The following is a 17,073-nucleotide window of genomic DNA, read 5'->3' as shown; positions in this document are numbered from 1 at the left end:
TGTACAGTGCTTTGTGGAACCCACAGTGGTTCAGATACTACAGAAAGGTGAGGAGCTTGATGGGGCAGAGAAAGAAAACCAGCTATATGGTGGCAGCCTTGGTAACCCAAATAAATCCATTTTTTCATGGTATAGAACCAGTAAAAGAAGTTACAAGTTTCATCTGCTTGAAATTAATGTGACTATAATTCTTCATGTATGTATGACTTTTTTTCCTCTCCATCCCTTGGACTTGGCACAGTTCTTGACCCAGTGGATATCAAAGTTTTCTGAGTTTCTGTTTTGAGTTAACCAGTCTCTGCCATCTAATTCTCAAGTTAAACCAAGATTAGATAAGAAAAAGACAGGTAGCTTGTCTCAGTGGTTATCAATGTGGGTAGGGAGGGATTTTGTCTTTCTCAGGAGCACAGACATTTTAAGTTGTCACAATTGTGAGAGGGTGCTACTGGCATCTAGCTGGTAGAGGCCAGGGATGAAATTAATCCTAAATCAAAATCCTGAACATCCTGCAATGTACAGCATTGGTCCCTACAACAAATAATCATCTGGCACAAAATGTCAACAGTGCCAAGATTAAGTAATCCTGTGTCTAGTAGATAGTAAGAAAAACACTAAGGGCCGGGTGCAGTGGCTCACATCTGTAATCCCAGCACTTTGGGAGACCAAGGCAGGTGAATTGCCTGAGGTCAAGAGTCTGAGACCAGCCTGGCCAACATGGTGAAACACCGACTCTACTGAAAATACAAAAATTAGCCGGGTGTGGTGGTGGGCGCCTGTAATCCTAGCTACTCAGGAGGCTGAGGCAGGAGAATCACTTGAACCCAGGAGGCGGTTGCAGTGAGCCAAGATCGTGCCACTGCACTTAACTGGGTGACAAAGTGAGACTGCCTCAAGAAAAAAAAGAAAAGAAAAGCACTAAGTTGAACCCTGAGCTCTGCTGCTCCAAAAACAAAAGATCAAAGGAGTCTGAAATTATAGGAATAGTTTTGGTTCAGACTCCTCTGGGCATAGATCCCGTATCAGAGGAAAACATAAGTCATGCCAAAAAAAAAAAAAAAAAAACCCTAGGCAAAAGTAAAATCTTAAATAGGAGGAGAAAACACTCTATATTGAAATCCTTAGCGTGAGAAAGAAAAACAAATATTCACAGGCAAGATGATGAAATGTTCCCACCAAATGTGAAATAGGCCCAGTCAATGCCATTTATTATACATGTTGAACAGCTTCTAGAACCCAGTGGCTCCCATAGTAAGGTTTGGGGATTTTTTTGTTTTTTCGTTTTCTTCTTTGTATCAAACAGGTTCTTCCAAAAGCCTGCTCACAAGGAAGACAAAAACAGAAATCCTCAGGAAAATGAAACAAGAGAAGCTGAAACAATCTACACCTGAATGTTAAAAAACTCATCAGACACAAACCACACCAAACACTCATCCCATTTAATTTCCTGTTACATGCTCTGAGGAAGCCAAGAACATTAGGTCCCAGGGCGGCAATGCTCTGAGATTCCAGCTCAGGCCCCCTCTATGTGACAGATTCATGCACACACATCCACGCACATCATAGAACCAGGCAGAAATACACATGCATGCACAGGTGGCTAGAGAACCATAGGGCGGGATGGGTAAAAGGGCTAGTCAGGGATATGCAATCAACTGGAAACTGGGACCTAGAGAATGCTTCTGTTGCAGGCTGAACATGAGTTAAAATTAGAACAAAGGCTGAACACAGGATAAAGGTGGGATGCTCAGACAAGAGGTTGGATAGATGGAGAGATCAAGATGCAGGGGGAGTTTTGGGAAAGCAGCCTCAGAAAGGGAGGTTTTCCTTTATTGGGAACTCAGGTGGGCAGGGGTCCTATGACTCCAGTGATATACTGAGGCTGAAGGAATATGCCACAGCATTACCTCTGCAATCTGTGTCCTCTCCCAAAGTAGAGGAAACCATAAGCCCCAACTTCTGTCCCTCCCCATTGACACTCTTAAGGACTTTACCATTACCCAAAAAGAAATTACCCCCCACTACAAACACACACACAAAGTTAGGTCCAGCATAGGCCAAAGTTAGGCCAAGCATAGAAAGCCTCAGTAACTCTTCTTGGTAGAACCAAAGCCAGAGAAGCCCATCACAGCTGCCATCTCATCATCCTCCTCAAATGTCAAGTCCTCCTCAGCCCTCCTTTTCTTCTCCTTCTGTTTCTCTTTCTTGTATGCTTTGGCCTTTTCCTCCTGGAGGGAAAAGTCACTCAGAATCAGTTTAGACTCCTCAGCCAAATGTTGAAAAAAACATGAGCTTCAAGATTCCTTTTTATCGTTAGGAGAAAGTAGTTAAGTAAAATCTCAAGGACAGAGTAAAAGCCACAGTAAAAATTGTGAGGGATAAGAAAAAGAAGTTTTAGTCCCTAGAGGGAAGTTTCTCAATCCTGCACTCCAGTTCACTTTTTTTTCTTTTCTTTTTTTTTTTTTTGAGACAGAGTCTCACTCTGTCGCCTAGGCTAAGTGCAGTGGCATAATCTTGGCTCACTGCAAACTCCACCTCCTGGGCTCAACCAATCCTCCCACCTCAGCCCCAAGCAGCTGAGACTACAGGCATGTGTCACACTGTACTGGCTAATTTTTGTATTTTTAGAGACAGGGTCCCACCATGTTGCTGAGGCTGGTCTTGAACTCCTGGGCTCAAGTGATCCACCCACGTTGGCCTCCCAAAGTGCTGGGATTACAGGCGTGAGCCACTGCATCTGGCCCCATTTCATTTCTAGTTCCTAACAGGGTTATGACAGCAAAACCATATAACAACAACTAACATTCTGAGGCATGCAGTACAGGCCAGAAACTGCTGTACTTCATGTATACTATACTAAGATCTCTAATATGGGGTTATGGAGGCACAGAGAAGTTATATAACTTGCCCAAATTCAGTAAGTGAAAGAAACAGAATTCTGACCCAGTCAGACTGATTCCATGGGCCTCTTTAGGACTAGGTACATTTAGTTAATTACTCTTGTAGTTAAAAAAAAAAAAAAAGTACAGGGGAGGCTATGCATGTTGTGGGGGGCAATGGGTATATGGGAAATCTTTATACCTCCCTTTCAATTTTGTGGTAAACCTAAATTGCTCTAAAAAAGTAAAATCTTTAAAAAAATTAAATCAAAGAATACAGATGAGACAGTCCTCAACTTGATCTGATGATATGACAAGATTTTTCAATTTTACAATGGAGAGAAACTGACATGCATTTGAAACTATACTTCAAGTATCCAAACAACCATTGTTTTTCACTTTCAGTATGGTATTTAATAAACTAATGAGATGAATACTTTATTATAGAATAGGCATTGTGTTGACAATGTGGCCCAATTGTAGGCTAATATATTCTGAGTACATTAAGGTAGACTAGGCTAACCTATGGTAGGTTAGCTGTATTACACATTTTTGACTTCTGATATTCTTAACTTGATGATGGGGTTTATCAGTAGGTAACCCCATCATAAGTAGAGAAATATCTGTACCAAAAAAATAAAATAAGGCCCAGAGAATCCAGAAGAAAAAAGTAGTTTCAGAGTCATTTCCTTCATATCACGAGAATCCTAAACAAAGGCAACAAATGTTCCTGCTAATATATAGAACTCAGGAGATACAACTCTAGGGGTGGGAGTGGGATGAGGACAAGGTCTCCCATGATTCATAACATAAATCTGAAATCTGGAGGAAAAGGGAAGGATAGGAAAGCCTTACCTCTTCTCTGAGCTCCTTCATCCTTTCCTCAAAATCATAATCCTTCTGCTTTTCTTCCATCTTCTTCTTATTGACCTCAAAACGTTTCTTCACCTGATCCAGGGTGGAACGTTCCACACGCATAGACATGCCCAGGTTTCTCTGATCTGGGTGGGGTCAACGGTGAAGAAGGCAAGCTCATTATAACATCCTCAGCCCCTCAAAAAGCATTTTCCTGACTTCTCTGACATCTTCTCATATGACATCTCATAAAACACACAGCAAAAATAATTATGGCTAAAAGAAACTTCCTTGGCCGGCTGGGCCTAGGAGCAGCACATGGTTTGGGTGATGTTGAAAGCCTCATGGCCTCCAGAATGTGGCCTCTTACCTCATGGCTTCTCAAAATATTACATAATGAAGTAAAAGACGGCCTGTGCTGAAACAACTGGAGAGTCCTAAGGGTATCAAAAAAGAGCCCAACAGAAACTACCTTTCCTACTCCAGCCCTCTTTTGATTAGTGAAAAGAAAGAGAAAAAAGAAACTACCCTTCCCTTCCACCCCACCTCCAAAACCCAATTACAGCCCTAGTCACAAACTACCTCCAAGCCTTACGTTTCTTTCCATTAATGTGATCCAGAAAGTTGATGGAGTCCTTCACCACACAGTCACAGACATTGCAATAATATCTAACAGGAAGAAACAGGAGCTGGGTCAAATATGGTTTTAAGGATCTTATCATTTTCAACCAAAAAACTCAAATTTTTAGGTAAACTTCTTTTTGAAAGTGTTAAGCCTTCATTTCTATAAAGCCTTAGCTCTCGAGAGAGTATAGCAGTCATCCTCCAAGAGAGCCCAGTATGAGCCCCACCCTCTTGGTATTCCTATTCTGTGTAGTCTCTTTCCAATTTGTACCAGGGTTGGTCTGTGAGGCCAACAGAATATGTCAAAAGTGATCTCTTCCAAAATTAGTTTATTAAAAAAAACCATGCCTTCTGTCTTTGTATGGATTACTTGCTCCAGGGAAGCCAGTTGGTTTGGTGTGAGCAGCCTTACAGAAAGGTCTATGGGGCAAAGACCTTAAGCCTTCCAAACCACAGGCATGTGAGAGAGCTTGGAAGCAGATCCTCCAGCCCCACTAAAGACTCAGATGAATGCAGACCTACCCTGTTAACTCCCTGACTGCAGCTTCATGAAAAGACCCTGAGCCAGAACCACCTAGGTGAGTCACTCCGGGATTCCTTACCCAAAGAAACTGTGAGCTGTGTTGTTTATGCTGCTAAGCCTTGGGTTAATTTGTTAATTTACATAACAATAGAAAGCTAATACTGACAGGAATGACAAGAGTGGGTTTACTAAGCAGCTCAGAGAAGTGTCACTCATTGCTGTGTTGCTCTCCTGCCAGAAAACCTAACTGGACAGAGAAGTAGTCATGGGCAAAAGGGTGACCTTTTGGGTTCTTGTGGGACCCTTCTTCCTATAGCTTATAGTCTTGGAAGAAGGTGTACAACCAGGCAATCCATAACAACTACAGCCTTTGCAGCTAGTCTGGAACCTCAAACCCTGCTTCTTCACCATTAACAACTCCTAGGCTCTATTCTAGCTCCACCTAATTTCTCCTCTAGAAATCTCCTCAGTAGTCCCTTCATTTCTTCCTCTGACAGAATAATACCTTTTAAAATACTAATAGCAAATCCAAATTGATATCAAATATAATGGCAATGAATTTAAAAATATATTAAGTAGTAATTCCAGTGCTAATAGTATGATTTTTGTTTGTTTGTTTTTTTAATTGAGACAGGTCTCACCAAGTTGCCCAGGCTGGTCTTGAATTCCTGGGCTCAAGCAATCCTCCTGCCTTGGCCTCCCAAAGTGCTGGGATTACAGGTATGAGCCACTGCGCCCAGCCAATGCTAATAATATGAAGAAGCCCACTGAGTGACCACTCTTAGAGACACTATCATATCAACTTGAGACCTCAGGTGATACAGAAAAACAAATACAAAGATGGAATTACAGGCAAGAAGGATGTAATCCTGGGGCCAAGGACCTTCCTCAACACTTCCTAAAACCAAAGTAGGTGGCTTATTAGATGCATTCTTGGCTGCAGAGAAAAATGATAAGCAACTCACCCTCCCATCTCAGATTGAGGTGTGGTCTTGGTAATAACAATTGTCTTCCCAAGTTTGGATTCCAAGTCCACCTTGTAGTCCCTATGCCGTAGAAGCTCTCGCTTGACAGGCTGCACTGGTTTTCCTGAAACATATGAAGAAGGACATCCCTTCAATATTATAGCTCCTCAACCAGAAAGGAAAAAAAAAAATGCATGAAACCCCAAATTCAGATCTACTCTCATTTCAAAATGATTCCTGAGAGAAAGGACACAACAGACACTTAAAGTAGCAGCTGGGAAGAATCTCAACACAGGAAAAAATGATAAGCAATCCCCAACTCTCTACAGCTTTTCTGCACTTTAAAGCCAGCAAATCTAAAAGCAGTATGTTTTATATTCATTGATTAACTGAATTGTGGGGGAGGAGTTCTGAATTGTTACTAAAAGCAACTTTTTCAAAAGAAGAGCAAGGACATTCAAGAATGCTTTCAGGCAGATACCCTAGGCATAACAGAAAGAGACATTCTGAGAGCTGGGCAAATTTATAAAAGGGACTCAACATTTAGAAAATGTCTGTTACATGTCAAGCACTATTTATTATACATGTTACATAAAAACTAAAAGGGTTAGTGTGCGCAAGGCGGCCTAGAGGTAAAGGGAAAGAAGAATGTATACGTTTGAAACAAATGACAAAATAAGACATTTCTTAATGCAATTTCTTAACCAGGAGAGAAACACCAACTCCCTGACGTACACGGCACAGAGAAACAGGACTCCTAAGCACTAGCCAAAACAATCACAGATCCTGGAACGCACCCCGGCTTTTCTGACTATATGGGAGGGTCTTGACTGGGTCAGGAATGTTCTCTCCCTTAAAAATTTTCAAGGGAAAGAGGGGGGTCACTGATAGCGGTAATGCACTGCAGCAAAATACTCCATTTAACTTCTCTGTCACTACTAAGGATTCCATTATCCTCTCTGTACTTCAGGAAAGCATTAAACGAGCCGAGCAAAGGGTAGGCAAGGAAGCAGAGTAAAACTAAGCGGAAGAGCATCTCAAAACTGCTTACTTCAGCCCACCTCCTCGCTCTCATTTTGTAAATGTAGAAACCTAGGCCCAGAGAAGCAACACTCTGCCAGAGATTACACCGCGTAGGAAGCCAGCGCATTTCAACTCCCACCCGCTCTCCAACATCGCATCGCCTCTGTGATACCCTTAGCCTTTGATGTAGTTAGCACCCACCATCCTTCTTTTCTCTCTCTTCCGTGAGCCTCTTCTCGGCGAGTTTCTCGTACTCATCTTTGTCCCACTTTCGGCGAAAGTCCAAGTTTTTTGTCTGTGGGGAAAAAAACGTCAAGATCCGTCGCCAATCCTGTCCGGACCCCCAAAGAAACAGGGAACCGCGCCCTTGCCGTCCAGGCGACCCCAGGATCTTTCGAAAACGAAGCCTCTTTGGACCGCACGAGAAGGCTGAGGTAGCCTCAGGACCCCAACCCGAGAAACCTCCACAATTCCACCGACCCTTCGCTAAAGCCTACATTGGGGAGTTCTTGAACCTGGACCCTGGGATCTCGAAGAGATGTCGGGAAGCCAGTCGGGTGCAGGAGTTTGTCTCTATTCAGCTCTGAAAAACCATTCCCCACCACGCAAAACCTCCTCCTCAGACACAACACCTACCCCACTGCCCGACGCCATCTTCACAGCAAAGTGAATGGCAAGCCGAAAAATGCCGTAAAAAGCGACCTGGAGCCGTAAGGCAAGATGGCCCTCCAATAAGCTTGGAGTCTCGTGTTCTAAACGAGCTAAGGACTGGATGGCTTCTAAAACAAGCTTGTCGGCCCCGCCTCTGCTCCAAGGAGACAGCGCAGGCGCAAGAGGAGTATGAAGCAACACGGAAGTAAGGGCGCCTGCAAGCGCTTTTTGCCTTGGCTTTCAAAACAAGTTTTGAAAGGTCAAGATTTAGTTAAACTATTTTACAAAAGAGTAAACTGAGGTTCGCAAACAGTGGTCGCTGATCTAGTCTAGCAACTTTGCGTGCATTGCCAAGTGTTTCTAAACCTTTTTTAAGGCCGAAGCGCCAAGGGGGTATAGAACAGCCTCTCATTCACCTGCATGCACAGGGGAAATGACTCGAAACTACACTGAAGCGTTTACAACAGACACCCTTCCCAACGCACATATAAAAAGCATGTTTTGCACTTGGGCTTTTTTCCTTGAAGCAATGCTATCACTCTTTGGTTCACTCATTTTTCCATCATCTGGGGAACTTTATAGTAGGGCATAATTTAATCAGCATAATTGGATTTGGAAAGGTCAGTCATCAACAACACTCTAAAGCTAAGCGCTCTGGCATGCCGGCTCACTGTATGTTGATTTTTAGCAATAAAACTACCTCTTGAGGGGACAGAAGGAAAGAGGGAGAAACTGTGGCTGTTCACTGAATATAGAAGCATCATCCCAGGGAGGTTACTCCTAGCTCACAGAATTCTCCAGTGTACACTCAAGCATTTTCTATGCTCTGTGCAAACCAAGCCCTTGATAACAACAATAATAAATTACCCAAACTACTACACTTAATATTTTATTTAACATGTTATCCAACCACTTCTAGAACAGCCTCCATGGCATGGAAATTACAGCAGTGATTCTGGCACAGGAAATGGTCTCCAAAATCTGAAAATATCAGATCTCCACCTTGTCAAGTCACCTATTCAGTTCAGTGTTCAAGATTATTAAGCATACAGCCCCACCCTGCTATTGTTAGCAATGGATGGGCTAGAGCAATGTCAAATCAACATGGGTACTGCCATGCCCTTAGGATAGCATCTGTCCTCAAACAAAGCTGAAAGCAGCCATTGCCCCTCCTTGCTGTCTTCCAAAAACTCCCCAGACAAGCCAAGGGCTGGTTGTGGACAAATTCACCAGAATCTGGTTCCGTAGCTACAGTAGAATCCTAAGTATCAGGCTTCTGATCTCAATGGTTCAGAATCCTCGGCCTGAGGTGACTCTCCCAGAGCCTTGCTCACAGCAACAATCTCAGTACCTCTTGACAGCATGCAGTGGCACTTCAAATTTGCCTCTGCAGCTAAAGCATATCTCTTTCACAACCAGCCATCTGCACCCATGCAGAATAGCTGCTCACACTAGCCCAGGAGTCCTCAGAGTCTTCTACAGTTCTCTACCCAGGAAAGATGGAGGAGGCAGAAGGTATTTGAGGCCCATCCTGGCCAGTTGTTGTTAAGTCCATCAGTCAGTTCCAGAGGAACTCAGTTCTAGAGGAAACCTTTTTGACAAAGAGCAGCAGAGGATCAAGACTCAGACAGGCGCTTCTGAATTTCAGCCACAAGATTTTCCCGTTTAATGGCCACCTGAAACAGAGAATCCTCATGTGACAAACTAGAAAGTGATACTAGCTCCTTAGTCACTGTTTTTCCAGATTCGTTTTACTCTGCATCTGCTCCCATTATTTATACAACCTGTAAGGAGCAGTGTGGGCTGACCTGGAGAATGTATACCCTCAAGACTAAAGGGATTCAAACACCTGATCTATGTCTATTATGTTGATTAGTCTCAAAATACCCATTTGGATTTCGTTTGTCTTTCTTCTGGCCACCCAGCCAATACTCACAGGCTCCAACGGTTATTTGGAGTAGGTCTTTGCTCATCTCTACCACTATTAACCATGAAGATAATTTCTCAGCCAGAAGATACATATTTCTTAAAGAATCTGGGAAAGGCAGAAACACTTTGTCCCTTCTATTTCCGCTGCTCCCACTCACCTCCTCTCTGCTGGCCACTGAACGGATCTTGACGACCCCTTCTTTCAGTTCTTGCTCACCAACAATGACCACCAGTGGAATGCCCGTGCTCTCACAATAGTGCAGCTGGGTTAACAGTTTGGGGTTGTTCTTGTATAGCATCTCTGCCTGAAAAGGATCAAGACAGAGTAAGGGACTTAGAAGTGAACACAGCACACAAACCTCGGGAACATGGATATCCAAGAAACCCAGAGATAAGTGGCTAGTCCTCCCACCCTAAAAAGACACTCTAGTAGCTAGTAGACTAAAAAGGTTTTGAGTTCCACCCTAGGCATAAGGTAGAAATGGCCCTGGCTCCTAAATTCCACACATACCCAGATGGCTGAGATATCAGCTTCACCATACCTTGATTCCAGCATCCCAAAGCTCTGCAATAAGCTTCAACCGTTCTTGGAGAAAGTTCTTATGTGGTGTGGCCACTAACACTTGAGTCTCTGTAGTCCGCACCTTCTCACCAAAAGTCTGATAAGAGAGAAGAAAGTGGCCGGGTGCGGCGACTCACGCCTGTAATCCCAGCACTGTGGGAGGCCGAGGCGGGCGGATCACAAGGTCAGGAGTTCGAGACCAGCCTGGCCAATATGGGGAAACACCGTCTCTACTGAAAATGCAAAAAAAAAAAAAAACTTAGCCAGCCACGGTGGCACATGCCTGTAATCCCAGTACTTGGGAGGATGAGGCAGAAGAAGTGCTTGAACCCGGGAGGCAGAGGTTGCAGTGCGCTTAGATTGCACCACTGCACTCCAGCATGGGTCACAGAGCAAGACTTGTCTCAAAAAAAAAAAAAAGAGAGAAGGAAGTAAAACTAATAAAAACCTCCTTTCCACCAGCAATTCCAAAAATCAAGACAAAAAGAATCATCAGAAAACCACTCCAACTGCACCTCCAGAAACTGGAAGAGTTTTTAGGCCTCCAGCCCCACCTGACACCTACCTAGGACCTACCTTCATCCTCTGCTCCACAATGTTGAAGATTCGCTCAACCCCAATGCTGAGTCCCACACATGGCACCTTGTGGCCCTTGGGGTCAAACATGCCCACCAGCCCATCATAGCGCCCACCAGCAGCTACACTGCCCACACTCAGGGGCTCCTCCTCAGCCTGAGTTGGGGTGTGCAGCAGCACTGCTTCATAGATCACTCCTGTATAGTAGTCCAGACCCCGAGCCAGGCTGAGGTCAAAGGAGATCTGTGGGGACAAGGCTACAGTCAGTTCCAAACTAGACTCGGGACCCTGAGAGCCCCCGAGCTCAGTAGGAGGTCCATTTGCAACTCAGCTTACCTTCTCAGCAATTCCAAATAAAGTCAGGTATTCAAATAGCAGCTTCAGGTCTCCCAGACCCTCCAGGGCCTGCTTGTTCTGGGATAGTCTGGGATCCTGAAACATTTGTTCTACCAGGGATACTCCACCTGGAGAGAAATAAAGTCTCTGCTGTTCACCCAGATGTGTTTCATTCAAAATTATCCCTGATGTGCTCTAGCTAGTCTTCATTTTCTTTAAAAAAAAAAAAAAAAAAGACCCCAGTCTCACATGACAAAATCCTCCTCCTTTGCCTCTACCTTTGCTATCTGAAGACACAAAGTTGTTACAATAAGTAAAAGAGAAATTAAATTCAGGCCAGGCACTGCAACTTAGCTATCTACAGAAAGGAGTTGTTTCAGAGGTAGAATTTGAGCACATGTCACCCTCAGCCTGGTTCTATCACAGCTCTGAAAACCCTGGTTCTTACCATGACATTGGACATAGTCCCCAATTCGATCAGCCACGTCAGGAGCCAGGCCTTTCTTTGACACCATTTCATGTCTCACATCTTTCCAAGCCATCTGCAAAAACACCCAAACATTAGCCAAGCCCCAGACCTTTCTTTCTCAAACTGGAAAAGGACAACTCACTTTCATTCAGTATATACATCACAAGTGGCTAACTGCATACTAAGCAAAGTCAGAGACAGCTTAAGAAATTCAGTCACAATCCCCAATGTACAGCATGACTCAGATTTTGCTTCAAAATATGTCTCTTTATCTTCCTCCCCGTTTAATAGTCCACTTCCAGCCACTATCTCCTTGTTTTTCACTAGTGGTATGGATTTGAAGGCAATGCAGAAGCTAGAGAGGGTTTACTGAAGCATGTCTTCTTTGTTACCTTGTCTAGTTTATCTATGGAGGAGCAGATGGTACGGAACTTGCTTTCAGGAACACCACAGACAGCAAACATCCCATCCACAATCCGCCGGTCATTTACCTGTGAACTCAATGTAAATAACCCAGGTGCTTGTCAATGCCCTTTCACTTAAAACAATGGCAGTACCTACTTTCCTGACATATAAAAAGGATGGAAATTTCACAGGAAGAGTACAGACATATAGGAAATACAACAGCTTTACTAAGAAAGTCCTAGAGTTGAAGGTTTAAGGGTTGGAGTCACCCAAGTTTGGGACTTGCATAAACAGTATCAGGCCAAATCCAGACTTCTCCCACAGTTCTCAGCCCTGGCCTCACCTTAATGAGAAAGTCTCCCAACTGCAGTCCATTTAAGATTTCACACATGATCTTCAAACACTCTGCATCAGGGATCATAGGGTCAAACTGACCAGCAATGTCAAAATCCTACAGCAAAGAAAAAGGAAAAAACTTCCATTATCCAGCTAATTTCAAGGTTGTGGCCCCTAGAACTATCAAACTTTGCTGCTCCCATCAGGTCACTTACACACTGGCAGAACTCCCTGTAGCGGCCTTGGACTATAGTTGGGCTCTCTCGCCGCCACACTTTTCCAACATGGTAACGTTTCATCTTCTTCACCTTATTCATGGCCAGATAACGAGCAAAGGGAACCTCACATAAATGGGTTAAGGAAGAGGGATACTGCATCCAAAGGTTAGGCCCAGCGTACAGACATTAGGGAGGACTGGGCCTCTATCAATTGGATCTCATCCACTAGGATGAGAACAAGGACCTTTCCTTGTTTCCACTATCCCCAAATCCTAGCAGTGCTTGGCATTCAATGTTTTTGAATAATGTCAAATGAAGAAATCTCACCTAGCAAAACTAAAAGTTCAGCAGAAAACAAGAGAAGCAGAGATAGAAGTGAACCAAGAACTAATTTTAGGTCTGGGTCATTTCTGCCCATTCAGATCAACTCCCAATCATCTCAAAATAGTCAAGCTTCAGAACTTGGATTTGCCTACCAACTTCTAAGCTACTGTTTCTGAAAGTACAGGGAAAGGACCACATGCATCTTAATTACCCACAATGCTTGTTTAAAATGCAGATTATTGGCCAGATGCGGTGGCTCACACCTGTAACCCCAGCACTTTAGGAGGCCAAGGTGGGAGGATCACTTGAAGCAAAGAGTTTATGATCAGCCTGGGCAACAAAGACCCCATCTCCATACACACACAAAAAAAAAAAACATTTTTTTTTTTTTTGAGACCAGGTTTCACTCTTGGCACCCAGGATGTAGTGCAACGGTATGATCTCGGCTCACTGCAACCTCTACCTCCTGGGTTCAAGTGATTCTCCTGCCTCAGCCTCCCAAGTAGCTGGGATTATAGGTGCCTACCACCATGCCCCATTCATTTTTTAGGTCAAAGGAGATCTGTGGGGACAAGCTACAGTCAGTCCCAAACTAGACTCAGGACCCTGACAGCCCCAGAGCGCAGCAAGAACTGAGTAAACACGGGGTTTCACCATGTTGGCCAGAATGGTCTTCAACTCCTGACCTCAGGTGATCCACCTAACTCGGCCTCCCGAAGTAATCATGCCCAAAGATTACAGGCGTGAGCCACCATACCCAGCCAAAAAAAATTTTTTTTTAATACACATAATTGAGCCCCATTCCAGCTACAATTAGCTAAGAATCTCTGGGACTGCGGCCAAATATCTGTGCTTCTGCAAGCTCCCTCAAAGGATTATAATACTCATTAGAGTTAAATGACAGTTCTGTTATGGGAGCCTGGCCTGTTTTTGTATACTTTACAGTAGTACATTAAACACAAACACTAACGAAAGTTTTTTAGTTTAGCTTAAAAGCAGTAGTTCCCAATCAGTTACTTCTCATATACTATTAGGTAGAGGACACATTGGGATTTATATGGCCTGCCCAAGCTCCCCTAAGGGAACTGCCTTCTGGGAGAAACTAGAAGTAAAGGCTACGCCAATGGATCTCTAAGATCCCAAAGTCACTTTCTGCACTTTTGTCAGAGAAAGACCTCTGGATTTGGAAAGAGATAGGTCAGGCTCCAGTACTCAAAAGGATACAGTAAGGTCATAACGGAGGGACAACAGCTCTCCACCTTGATCCTTCAGATCATACATGAGCCCAGAGACCTCTCCATACTTCTCAGTGAGCATTTCCTGTAGGGGTCAAACAGAATGAGCCGCAGTTCAAAGGATGTCTCCAAAATACAGATGAGAAGCCCTTTGGGACACTGAAGGCCAGTGAAGAAGTGAGTGAGGTTGCGCATACTTTTTCTTCTCTTACCTTCAGCTCAAATGCTGGGGTATCCATCCCCTTTGCTCCATGACGTTTAAAGCAGCTAACAACCAAATCAAGAATTTTCTCCCTCACAACCATCTGCTGAGGACTGAGATCCCTGGTACCCTGGAAACAGAAAGGAGCAACAGTGAAAACAAAAACAAAAAATAAGTCTATTTCAGACAAGGAGTTAAACTATACCTATTATATAATGTCAGGTCTGGAGCTGAAATCTATTGAGTTCAAATGACTCTGAGCCCCACCTCAAGAATGGTATATATTTTTAAAATTTACTTTAATGGACATTAAAAGGGGTCAGAGAGACATGCAAGGCGGAAGTCAATCCTCCAAGGCACTCTAATGGGATAGGGTAGACAAAAAGTATTACCTTTGGGGTCTTGATAATAAAATTTGGCTTCTCTTGATGTGCTTTCAGTTGAGATGTTAACATTGCCTCTGCAACCTGGCAGAAGAATGAAAGATGTGGCTCCTCTGGACAAAGGCCAGGCCTGTGGCATCACTGACCCTGTTGACCACCAACCTGCAAAGGCTCTTCACCCTGAGCAACAGGAAGCCAGAGCACCATTTCATCTATCCCAATCTCAGTCCCACCCTAAAGAACCCATGTTTTATCTACAATTACACACATAATATATATGAGGTCAGGTCTTCACCACACAAGCTTCCTCACTGTATATGGCTTTTTTTTTTTTTTTTTTGAGACAAGTGTCTCGCTCTGTCACCCAGGCTAGTGTGCAGTGGCATGATCTCAGCTCACTGCAACCTCTGCCTCCCAGGTTCAAGCAAGTCTCCTGCCTCAGCCTCTTGAGTAGCTGGGACTCCAGGTGCGTGCTACCACACCCAGCTAATTTTTTTTAATTTTTGTAGAGATGGGGTTTCACCATGTTGGCCAGGCTGGTCTTGAACTCCTACCTCGTGATCCACCTGCTTTGGCCTCCTCAAGTGCTGGGATTACAGGTGTGAGCCACTGCGCCCCGCTGGATTTCTAACATTCTCAAAAAGTTTAAGAATCTGAGAACAGATGAGTGCGGTGGCTCACGCCTGTAATCCCAGCACTCTGAGAGGCTGTGGCGGGCGGATCACCTGAGGTTGGGAGATTGAGACTATCCTGGCTAACATGGTGAAACCTCATCTCTACTAAAAATACAAAAAATTAGCTGGGTGTGGTGGCACATGCCTGTAATCTCAGCTACTCGGGCTACTCGGAAGGCTAAGGCAGGAGAATTGCTTGAACTCGGGAGGCAGAGGTTGCGGTGAGCCAAGATTGCAATGAGGTAAGCAGAGATGGTGCCACTGCACTCCAGCCTGGGGAACAAGAGCAAAACTCCATCTCAAAAAAAAAAAAATTCTGAGAATAATGAAGGCACTGGATAACCCACCACTACCAACACCAACCACTTAGGGGTAGGGATTATGATGTTCTCCAGTTCACAGTTCCTACTCAAACAGCAAAAGTAAGTAGAGTCTCACTCTGTCACCCAGGCTGGAGTGCAGTGGTGCAATCTCAGCTCACTGCAACCTCCACCTCCCAAGTTCAAGCGATTCTCCTGTCTCAGCCTCCTGAGTAACTGTGATTACAGATGCTCACCATCATGCCGAGCTAATTTTTGTATTTTTAGTAGAGACAGGGTTTCACCATATTAGTCAGACTGGTCTCAAACTCTTGACCTCAGGTGATCCACCCACGTCAGTCTCCCAACGTGCTGGGATTACAGGCGTGAGCCACTGCGCCTGGCCAAAAAATAAGAATTTTTAATAAGGCAGCACTGGTCATCAGGTTTAGAGATAGGAAAACTGTAACATTAAGACAAAGGAACTAGCTCAAGGACACAGAACAAGCGTGTGGAATGACAAGATACAGATTTATAGAATGAACTAAACAACTCAGACTGGTAAGATGCTGTGACTGAATATTAATAAAAGACTTGAGACCTGTTCATGATACCACAAAGCATCTGCTAAGAAGGCATGAGTCTTTCCTAAGTAAGGCAAAACTTAATCAGTGACATAACCAGCAAGCTGACAGCCCTTCCAAAAATAGAAGATGTGGTAGTTCCATATTATGGCGATTATCAGCCCAAAAGAAGTCCAAATTCAAGTCCATAATTCCTTATCTGCAATTCCAAAATCCAAAAATCTCTGAAATAAGAAAATGTTTTTCTGAGATTCATTTTGAGGTAAATTCTCAGGTGAACTCAGTCTACTTGTGGTCTTTAGTCATCTCATTTATTAGGAATATTCATACATTTTGCTTAAAAATATTACTGTTTGAGTCGAAGAGTTTCAGGAAAAAGAGAGTGGATATGAATTAAAATACTCCCTTCCTACATATCCGTGTATAAGTCATTCATTTAATCTTGCAGCCTCCGTTTCCTCAACTGCAGAATAGAAATAAAATCTCCGACCTCTCAAGATTGCTCCAAGGATTAAATGACCAGGCACCCAAATCTCTTAGTTTGGTGTCAGTACATAGTAGGCACTCGATAAAAACCGACTGCAACGCTACTGAAATACAAGCCACAAGTCTACGCTTTCAGATCTGGAGGCCCCGCTGGGGCAGATCAGAGATAATTCTGTCTCGCTCACCTGGCTGTGGCAACCGACCGCCCGGGTGCACGAAGCGCAGGGCGGTCGCAGAAGCTGGCTGAGCAGCGCAGCCCAGGCCCTCCCGGCAAGAAGTCCGAGCTGGGGCATCGCGCGGCAGGACTCCGGATTTCCGGGACAGGAACAAAAGGCCTGGGAAGGAGGCGGGTCGGACTCCAGGAAGGGTGCAGAGCGCTACAAAGATGAAACCCGGGCACCTGGGATAACTCGAGTGTTCGCGTACCTCACCAGTCACGAAAGCTAAGCTCTGAGCCTCCCAAGTTACCTTAGTAGCCAGCCTCGGCACTTCCGGTAGGAGACGGAAATAATTTTTATGCTCGACGGAGGCTCTCTAG

The 17,073-nt window shown here is 44.2% G+C and overlaps 2 protein-coding genes across 2 annotated transcripts; both read right to left on the bottom strand.

Annotated features, from left to right (window-relative positions):
• Positions 1-1,179: 1,179 nt before the first annotated feature.
• ZMAT2 (zinc finger matrin-type 2) lies at positions 1,180-7,609 on the bottom strand. The gene is made up of 6 exons (XM_012468318.3): positions 7,503-7,609; positions 7,068-7,161; positions 5,844-5,967; positions 4,327-4,400; positions 3,732-3,877; positions 1,180-2,225 (listed from the first exon to the last, which is right to left on the bottom strand). The coding sequence occupies exons 1-6, from the start codon at positions 7,518-7,520 to the stop codon at positions 2,082-2,084; spliced, it is 600 nt and encodes a 199-aa protein (XP_012323741.1). The 5' UTR covers positions 7,521-7,609; the 3' UTR covers positions 1,180-2,081.
• Positions 7,610-8,390: 781 nt separating this feature from the next.
• Positions 8,391-17,023, bottom strand: HARS2 (histidyl-tRNA synthetase 2, mitochondrial). Its single transcript, XM_012468083.2, has 13 exons — positions 16,721-17,023; positions 14,502-14,576; positions 14,120-14,239; positions 13,897-13,992; positions 12,346-12,471; positions 12,138-12,245; positions 11,782-11,880; positions 11,369-11,462; positions 10,921-11,048; positions 10,585-10,827; positions 9,989-10,105; positions 9,605-9,751; positions 8,391-9,193 (listed from the first exon to the last, which is right to left on the bottom strand). Exons 1-13 carry the CDS (start codon positions 16,826-16,828, stop codon positions 9,134-9,136), a joined length of 1,521 nt encoding a protein of 506 aa, XP_012323506.1. The 5' UTR covers positions 16,829-17,023; the 3' UTR covers positions 8,391-9,133.
• Between the last annotated feature and the right edge of the window lie 50 nt (positions 17,024-17,073).

The sequence above is a fragment of the Aotus nancymaae genome, unplaced genomic scaffold (genome assembly GCF_030222135.1).
Source record: "Aotus nancymaae isolate 86718 unplaced genomic scaffold, 86718_ANA_hifiasm-v0.15.2.pri h1tg000064l_1, whole genome shotgun sequence".
Taxonomy (NCBI): Eukaryota; Metazoa; Chordata; class Mammalia; order Primates; family Aotidae; genus Aotus; species Aotus nancymaae.
The sequence above is the reverse complement of the archived record's forward strand: the minus strand, read 5'-3'. Positions and strand labels throughout refer to the sequence as shown.

Coding starts and splice junctions, on each gene's coding strand:
- ZMAT2 (XM_012468318.3), bottom strand. Junction 4,401..5,843: donor CCTCAATCTGAGATGGGAGG/GTGAGTTGCTTA, acceptor TCTTCCTGTTAG/ATATTATTGCAATGTCTGTG. Junction 3,878..4,326: donor TCACATTAATGGAAAGAAAC/GTAAGGCTTGGA, acceptor GACCCCACCCAG/ATCAGAGAAACCTGGGCATG.
- HARS2 (XM_012468083.2), bottom strand. CDS start 16,828: ATGCCCCAGCTCGGACTTCTTGCCGGGAGGGCCTGGGCTGCGCTGCTC. Junction 12,472..13,896: donor CCCTCCGTTATGACCTTACT/GTATCCTTTTGA, acceptor CATTTATGTGAG/GTTCCCTTTGCTCGTTATCT. Junction 11,463..11,781: donor CCATAGATAAACTAGACAAG/GTAACAAAGAAG, acceptor GTGTTTTTGCAG/ATGGCTTGGAAAGATGTGAG.